This window comes from Adiantum capillus-veneris, chromosome 23 (assembly GCF_014529385.1).
Source record: "Adiantum capillus-veneris isolate H3 chromosome 23, ASM1452938v2, whole genome shotgun sequence".
Taxonomy (NCBI): domain Eukaryota; kingdom Viridiplantae; phylum Streptophyta; class Polypodiopsida; order Polypodiales; family Pteridaceae; genus Adiantum; species Adiantum capillus-veneris.
The window spans coordinates 247218-256453 of record NC_140953.1 but is presented as its reverse complement, the minus strand read 5'-3'; the positions used below and the strand labels follow the sequence as shown (position 1 = coordinate 256453).

General features: G+C 41.8%; 1 protein-coding gene across 1 annotated transcript; it reads left to right on the top strand.

Annotated features, from left to right (window-relative positions):
• The first annotated feature begins 5686 nt into the window (after positions 1-5686).
• LOC147427317 (uncharacterized) lies at positions 5687-6121 on the top strand. The gene has a single exon (XM_086497769.1). The coding sequence runs from the start codon at positions 5687-5689 to the stop codon at positions 6119-6121; it is 435 nt and encodes a 144-aa protein (XP_086353895.1).
• The last annotated feature ends 3115 nt before the right edge of the window (positions 6122-9236 follow it).

Genomic DNA, 9236 nt, shown 5'->3' with positions numbered 1-9236 from the left:
GCCCTTGTCCAGACCATAGCATACATTAGAGAACCTATCGCTGCAGCATATGGAACTTTAGACATATAGGCTATCTCCTCTTGTGTCTTTGGACACATATCCTTCGTTAGTTTAAAATGACCAGCCAAAGGTGTAGAAACTGGTTTTGCATTTTGCAATGCAAACCTTTCTAGTACCTTCTTGATGTAATCTTCTTGAGATAGCTTTATTGTCTTCTTCGTCCTGTCCCTTGATATTTTCATACCAAGTATCCTCTTTGCAGCACCTAAATCTTTCATTGAAAAAGATTTGGATAGCTCCTCTTTTAGGTCTTTGATGTCCTGCATGTTAGCACTTGCAATCAACATGTCATCAACATACAACATTAGGATGATGAATTCCCATCTCCCAAATTCTCGGTGTAGACGCAGTGATCCGAGTTGCATCTTGTGAATCCATGATCCAACATCCATCGATCAAACTTCAAGTACCATTGTCTTGATGCTTGCTTTAAACCATACAAGCTCTTCTTTAATCTGCAAACCATTTTCTCCTTACCTTTTACTTCATACCCCTTTGGTTGAAGCATGTAGATTTCCTCCTCTAAGTCACCGTGAGGAATGCCGTATTTACATCCATTTTCTCAAGATTTAGATCATGAGCAGCCACAAGGCTTAAGACAAGCCTAATTGAGTTCATTTTTACAACAGGAGAAAATATTTCATTGAAGTCAATACCTTTCTTTTGAGAAAAACCTTTTACCCCAAGCCTAGACTTGTACCTTTCCTTCCCACCTTCTTCTTTCTTTAGCTTGTACACCCATTTGTTTTGAAGTGCCCGCTTACCTTTAGGCAACTCAACCAACTACCATGTTTGGTTGCGATGTAGTGAGTCCATCTCCACTTGCATGCTCTTCGTCCATTGTTCTTTGGATTCATGTTGCATAGCTTCTTCGTATGATTCCGGCACTCCAGAATCTGAGATCAAGAGATGGTTGAAGGAAGGAACAAACCTTTCTGGAGGTCTACTTGCTCTTGTAGATCTTCGGGGAATAGGTTGAGGCTCCTCATTTGGTTGACACTGTTGCACATTGTCACCATTTGCAGTCCTTGAGTCTTCACCGTCCTCAAGCTCCATGTACTCATCACCTGTTTCTTTTGTTTTTTTTCTTTCCAAGTAATCTTTGTACATATTTTGTTCGTTAAAAATTACATCCCTACTCCTTAAGATTTTACCATCTTCAGGATTCCATAGGCGATACCCAAAGTCTCCTTCTCCATAGCCAATGAAGAAACACTTTTTGGACTTTGCATCTAACTTTGATCTTAGGCTTCTATCTATGTGCATGAAAGCCTCACACCCAAACACTTTGAGAAATGCATAATTCACCGGTTTACCTGTCCATGCCTCTTCTGGAACTCCCCCATCCAATGCCGTTGAGGGTGACTGATTGATTAAGTACACAGACGTACTTACAGCTTCCGCCCAAAGCTCAAGCGGTAGGCCTGCATGTAGCCGCATGCTTCGTGCTTGTTCCATGATTGTCCTGTTCATCCTTTCCGAAATCCCATTTTGTTGAGGTGTCCTTGGGGTTGTCCTTTGCCTCCGAATGCCATTGCTAGCACAAAAGCTTTCAAAAGCTCGGCTGCAATATTCGCCTCCATTGTCGGACCTGAGGCATTTAACCTTGGTACCTGTTTCATTCTCCACAAAGGATTTCCACTTTTCAAATATGGAAAATACATCGGATTTATTCTTCATGACATAAACCCATGTTTTTCTAGTCGCATCGTCTATGAATGTTACATAGTACAATGAGCCACCAAGTGATGGTGTACTTGCAGGACCCCAAACATCAGAATGAACCAACTCAAGTTTTTTATTTTTTCTTTGATTTCTTGATTTTTGAAATTTTACCCTCTTTTGTTTACCATAAACACAATCTTCACAGAACTCTAAGTCCACTTCTTTCAAACCTGGTAGAAGCTTCTTTGTTTGAAGGATTTGCATTCCTTTGGCACTCATATGCCCAAGTCGGTAGTGCCACACCGCACTGTCAACTTCTGTAGTCGCTGCACAAGCTGAAGGTTGCGTGCTAACAGTACACAAGTAAAGTGTACCGACTTTTTCACCCTTGGCAACCACCAAAGATCCCTTTGAGATATTCCACCGTTTGTTTCCGAATGCAATGTTGTGACCTTCATCGTCCAATTGTCCTGTAGAGATCAAATTTTTGCGAAGAGAAGGAACATGCCTAACATCTTTAAGCTTCCATTCATTTTCGTTAGCAGTTTTGACAGAAACTGTACCTTTGCCGACAATCTCACAAGCTTCATCATCTCCCAAGTATACATACCCAAAATTACCTTTGGTGTAGTCTTGGAAATGTTGCTTGTGTGGTGTCGCATGGAATGAAGCCCCGGAATCTACTATCTAGGAATTAGACACATTGTCTAATGAGAGAATTAGAGCATCTTGCTCTACTTTACCTGCCACATTGGCCTCCGATGTTGGCTTGTTGTCTTGAGACTCTGTCTCCTTCTTCTTCTTGGACCAGCAATCCTTCTTGACGTGGCCCTTCTTGCCGCAGTTCCAACATTCAAGAACTGACTTTGTGCGTGACTTGCTCCGCCTTGAGCGATCACGACCCTTTTGGTTTTCGAACCTCTCCTTAATCCTTCCTCTTGTTTCCACTGATAGTGCAGCACTTGATGATTCTCCTGTGCTTCTCCTTTGCATTTCCTCGCTTAGGAGAACACCCACAACATCATCAAACTTAAGAGTATTTGTGCCAGAGATAGAATTACTTACAGCCATCACAAGGCTGTCCCAACTATCCGGTAGAGATGATAGTATAAGGAGAGCTCGCACTTCGTCATTGAAATTGATTTTCACTGATCGAAGTTGACTTATATTTGTGTTAAAGTCATTTAGGTATTCTGCAACTGAACCATTCTCTGCCATCTTTAGATTGAACAAGCGCTTCATAAGAAATACCTTATTGGATGCCGATGGTTTCTCATAGAAGTCGTCAAGTGACTTCATCAAGTCCTCCGTGGTCTTCATCTCCAAAACATTGAAGGCCACTGTTGACGCCAAGCTTAACCGGATTGTTCCCAGTGCCTTTCGATCAAGGACAATCCATGCTTCATCTGCCACTGTTGCGGGCTTCTTCGCAAGACCGCCTAGTGGCAAATAGACGTCCTTCAGGTAGAGATAGTCTTCAATCTACATCTTCCAATGTTGGTAGTTTTTGCCGTTTAACTTCTCAATCTTGAGCTTCCCTTCCTCCGCCATAACTCCCACTCAATTCAAGGAATCCTTTCCTTGAGATAATTTAGCTACGAGCAAACCTTGCTCTGATACCAGTTCTTAGGAAATAAGACGTAGCTAAATAGATAATTGAGTAGATTACTTAATGGAGAGAGACAGATTTATATACACGAGATTATAGAGTAGAGAGAGAGAGAGAGAGAGAGAGAGTACACACGATATACGTGGTTCACCCAATGTGGGCTACGTCCACGAGAAAGCAGCCACTCAATGGCTTTAGTACTTCAAAACAAGAAGTAGTTTACAAAGGGATTATACCCTTAATGGAGCTCCCGCCTTGCTTCACTCTCACCACCTCACACTCACCTTGTTGCATCAACTTCACACTATGAAATGTGTGTAGAAATGGCCTCCTTTTATAGGCCAAAAGGGCTGCCCTCTCTTATGAGAGACAGCCATGTGTAGCCGCCCTTGTGCGAATAAGTCCAAATCGGACCCTCCAATCCGCCCATGTGTGGCCGCCCTTGAGAAGACAAGTCCGCTTTTGAATTCGGCCACCGGCCATTGACTTCCGACCACCGGCCGCCGGCCATTGACTTCCGACCACCGGCCATCGGCCATTGACTACCGGCCACCGGCCAACCGACCGGTTGTTTTCCGACCACTTTCCGGCCGCCGTTCGGCCATAATATTTCGGCAAAAAGGAATATTCCGGCAGAAAAAAAAGTCCCCAAGGCCTCTAAAGTTGCCCCTGATTCTTGTCCGTGAAAATTTTGGTTTCCGGTGAGTGATTTTCCTTCACGCACGATGGCTTCTCCTCATAATGGGGGCCTTACAAATGTGCGCTTTTACCACAGAAAATTACAAGGGTAAATCAGGCTCCATACTTAACAACCAGTTCCTAAAAATTTGAAGCAGTTAATGAGATTCTTGGGGCAAGTCAAGTGGCACAACCGATTTCTTAGGTATTTGGCTTATGTGTGTGTTCCTCTTACACAATTAACAAGGAAGGATGCAGTATTCAGTTGGGGTCCTGATCAACAGAGAGCTTTTGAATTGTTGACGAAGATGTTAGTGGTTGCTACAATTTTGATATCTCCTGATTGGGAGAAGCCTTTTCATATTTTTTTGGATGCAAGTCATATTGCTATTGGAGCAGTATTGATGCAGGAATCCAAAAAAGGTTGGTTTAGACCTGTGTATTATGCCAGTAGGGTGCTGTCAGATGCGGAACGGAATTATGCAGTTACAGAAAGAGAAGGCTTGGGCATGGTCTATGCTCTCAAAAATTTTCGCCATTATTTGCTTGCAAAAAAAGTTATGTTTCATGTGGATCATCAAGCTTTGATTTACTTGGTGAAGAAACCGTAGTTGTCGGGTAGACTTGCGAGATGGATTCTTTTACTTCAAGAATTTGATTACAGTGTGGTGCATACACTGGGAAAAGAACATGCCATTGCTGATTATCTGAGCAGAATTGAAAATGGAGAGTTGCCGACTGAAATTGATGAGTTTTCAGATGCAGGACTGTTTCAGGCGACTGTTGGCTTCCTGACAGTGGACTAGTATGATAATATGCTACAGTTTTTAACTGAAGGGTTATTTCCAGAAGAGATGAGTTCTGAAAGAAGGCAGAAACTTGTGTTAAGAAGGAGACCATTCACAGTTATTGCAGGAGTGTTGTATAAACAAGGGATTGATCAGATACTTCGGAGATGTGTACAAAATCATGAAACAACTGCAGTTATTGCAGAAGCTCATTTGGGGAATGCTGGAGGACATTTTTCTTCAGAATTGACTGCTATAAAAGTTTTGCAAGTTGGATTGTGGTGGCCGAATTTCTTCAGGGATTGTTATCGTTATTGCAGGCAATGTTCGGTGTGCCAAAGAGATGGAAGACCTTTGGGGGCTGATCGGATGCCATTGCAACCAGTGTTGGATTTGGAACCATTTCAAAAATGGGGTTTAGATTTTATGGGACCCATTAATCCTCCTGCTAAGTTCACACAAAACAAATATATTCTGGTTGCTACAGATTATGCGACAAAGTGGGTGGAAGCTGTTGCTCTGAAGGATAATACAGCGGCGAGTGTGGCAAAGTTTTTGTACAAGAATATTATGACCAGGTTTGGATGCCCGATTGAATTGGTTTCTGATCAGGGAAAGCATTTTATAAAACAAACTAATCAAACAGTTGACTGAATTGCACCTCATTATCCATAAGAAGTCTACTGTCTACTATCCTTAAGCAAATGGACAAGCGGAGAGTACCAACAAAACCCTGATCAAGATTTTGAAGAAGATTGTTGAGGAGAACAGGACGGATTGGGATACTAAATTGGATTCTGCATTATGGGCCTATCATACTGCTTTTAAAGTGACAACATGTCAGACACCTTTATGGTTGGTGTACGGATTGGAGGCTATTGTCCCGATGGAGTTTGTTGTGAAAAGTTTGAGAATAGCTATTGACCATAAGTTGTCATATGAAGAGTCTTTGCCAAACAGATTGGAGGCACTTTTGAAGTTGGATGAAGATAGACTTTTGAGTGCTTACATGGCAGAGGATGTGCAAAGATGTCGTCAAGCGTGGATGCAGAGGAACATTAAATACAAAACTTTCACAGAAAAGGATTCGGTGATGGTGTATAACAGCAATTTGGGTCTTCGACCAGGCAAACTTAAATTGAGATATGTTGGGCCCTATCAGATTGCACATGTGATTGGGCGGTCGACTTATATTTTGCAGGATGCAAACGGAGCTCTGATCCCCAAACCTTTTAATGGATTTAGACTCAAACCATTTCAAGGAAATCGACCAAGCGATGGTCAATTGAGTCAAATTGGGATTTTTTCAATAGATTGTTGACCTTCTATCATGATTAATATAAATGGGGGTGATTTGATTACTTCGACGTGTGAGAAAACTTTACACGCAACATCATTAACTTGTGCTTTGCGAGGAGAGGTGAAGGAAAGAAGTGCAGCATTTTCACCATAGGCGACCAAAACGCAGTCTTTCATTCGAAGTAGATCTTTCTTTAACGCTACCAGAATGCATACACGTACCAGCAACCGGTCTCATAAGTCTACAAGTTCCACTGGTGCGGATGTTCGCGCTGATGAGGATGTGGAGGTTCTTATGCAGTCATCGATTAGTAGACAGCAGGGAGAACGCGTTACCATCGAGCATCAGCTCATTGATTTTAAGGTGGACATTCTGCATTCGAAGGGCTTTCATGCACAATGGTTGCAATCAATCAATTTGCTGGAGTATGCAAGGTTGCCTTGGAGTAGGTGGAGGCACACGACAGAAGTTGGAATGCATGTAAGCAATCTTGTGGAGAACAATGGATTAGTTGGCTATGGAGTGTATTCATCTGCGGAGTTATTGTCCAAAGTGTTTAGTTTGCAGCAAGGGGAAGAAAATCACGTTGACAAGGCATCGGAGCAGGTTATGGATAGATAATTTGGCAAGTGTGAGGGCACAAGAGGATACTACTTGATTAAAAATGTGGCTAACCCGGATAGAGCTTTGCAAATCAAATGGTTTCTGGAGAGATTTTTGCTGCTGGTCAAGTTGGAATATGTATCTAGGGAGAACTATGCGATTATATCTGCGGCAGAGCAGGGCATAAATTTTGGTTGGGCAAATATGTTGTATGACAGGTTACATTCGGAGGTTTTTTGCAAAGATAAGAGAAAGACTCAGAGGTCCACGAAGATTGGTCCATTAATCACAGCTATTTTCAGTTATGTCAGAAATAATGCAATGCTAAGGAGTTTGTCATAGGGGGATGTACAGTCATATCATCTTCAGGGGGCTACTGCCAGTGTTCAGGCTACCATCAGACACCCAGTAGGAAGTTCTGAAACAAGAAAGAAGAAAAGGGAGGACATTAAGGAGGATGATGCACAAGACAGGGTCAAAAAAATTTATGATGACTTACTGGCTGCAGGTTATTCACATGAAGTTTGCAAGGATACACTAAATTTAAAGAAGCCTGACCCAGCAGATTTGCCACCATCAGGCTCCAAATCAATGAAAAAGGTGCTTAGGATCAGAAAGAGAAAAGTTGCAGAAATGACTTCAAGAGGAGATCAAGAACCAGTTGGACAACAGTCAGAGGGGTTTCAGACTGCTGAGAGTAATTTTGAGGAAATTCCTTATGCAAGATGCTTGGAATCTATGAATCTGATTGGAGATTATGTTGGACAGCAAAAAATTAACTCTAATCTTTTGATTAGTGATAATCAAAATTTGAAGCAAGAAGTTGCATATTTGAAGTTTGAGATGAAAAATAAAACAGTGTCTGATCAGGAGGTGGATGCAATCAAGGCAAAGTTGAGATCCACAGAGTCTGACTTGGAGTGTGCTCTCAAGCAAGTGAACTTCTACAGTGAATAGGTTCATAGAAGGGAGAGCAGTGCAAGGATATGTAAAGAATGGACGATGGAATGGGACAGTATATTCCATCAACAACTTGAAGTGTTGTCCACTATGAATGTGACATTGGAAGTAGAAAACAAATTTTTACTTGACAAAGTTTTAGCATGCAAAGAGGTGGAAAATAAGATTAAGGAGTGTGTAGAGGATGAGCTGGAAATTGAAGGTTGTTTTATGTCAGGGACAGATGTTGACACCATGAAGATGGAGCTGCAGAAGCATTTGGAACCTATATGGGCTGAAATGAAGGAAAAACTGTTGGAGGTGTCTTCTAAGCCCTATAAAGAGTTTGCTGAAGAGGAAAACAAAGAGGAGTATATGCTACTGCAGACTCAGTATACTGATTTGCAAGAAAAATATAATCTGTTTTTGAAGAAACAGTTGGAAGCTGATCAGAGCACTGAAGATTTCAAAGTGCAAGAGGATAAGGAGGAGCCTTGTGAGGAGATGGAGACAACCCCTGACAATAAAAATTTGAATGTTTTGTTTGCAGGGATTGAGCAAACCTGTGCAGAGGAGCTGAAGAGTGCTGAAGATGTTGCTGAGGAAAGTGTTCAGAGCCCTGAAGAGGAGACTGAGCCTGCAGTCCAGTCAAGCAGGATTTTCAACCAACAAAACTTCACTTTGAGGATCAGGTATCTGAGGAGGGAGTAAATGAAAGTGCTACTGCAGAGTGTGCTGACAATAAGTTGCAGATTATAGTGAAGGAATCTGAGATGACTACCCAGGAGTTCTTAGCAAACCTTGCTAAGAAAAGTGGATGAAGATGCAGTGCAAAGAGTCAAGGGAACTCTGGGTTCAGGTCCTCAAAAAGTAACTTTTTGATGCCACCGGGTGTGCCAGGTGTAAAAGGGGGGACCTTGACCACAAGTTACCTAGTTAAGTTAGTAAAGAAGGATATTTATGTAATGGGAAATCAATAAACTGTCAGGTAGTGATTAGGATGCATTCAAGGAACTGATGGACTAATCAGAGTTCTGATTGATGTCTGAAACTTTAAAAGGCATGTTTTAAGGGATGCAACTTTTGGCTTGTAACTACCCTCATTTTTGGATGCCTTTGTTGGGGCGAAATGTTGTTCTGTAACACGGGAATGATGATGAAGATGAAGCAGGATGTTGGTTAATGCCCTGAATGTTTCCTGTGTGTTACCTGTAATTCTGTTTACATTTTGAATGAGTATGAAAGCGTTTTGAACATTGTTATGGAGGTTTCTTCATGTTTCATGGATGTTGTGGGTGAAGAATGTAATTGCAATGCTTTTAGATAACCCCTATAACAGTAAGCCTACTTAAGCCCTACAAAGGAGAGCCATAAACTGAACCAATTATTGAAGACCCTCCCGAAGCTGAAGACCAAGAAGAGGTGCTACAACCTGAAGCTGTTCTTCGGCATGAAGACAAGGTACTACGACATGGTAAGATTATCCGACGGTATCTTATTAAGTTCAAAAATTATCCTTTTGAAGATGCTAGATGGATGCAAGGAATACAGCTTAAGGATAGTATGAACCTTGTCAATGCTTACAATGCTACAT

Coding starts and splice junctions, on each gene's coding strand:
- LOC147427317 (XM_086497769.1), top strand. CDS start 5,687: ATGGAGTTTGTTGTGAAAAGTTTGAGAATAGCTATTGACCATAAGTTG.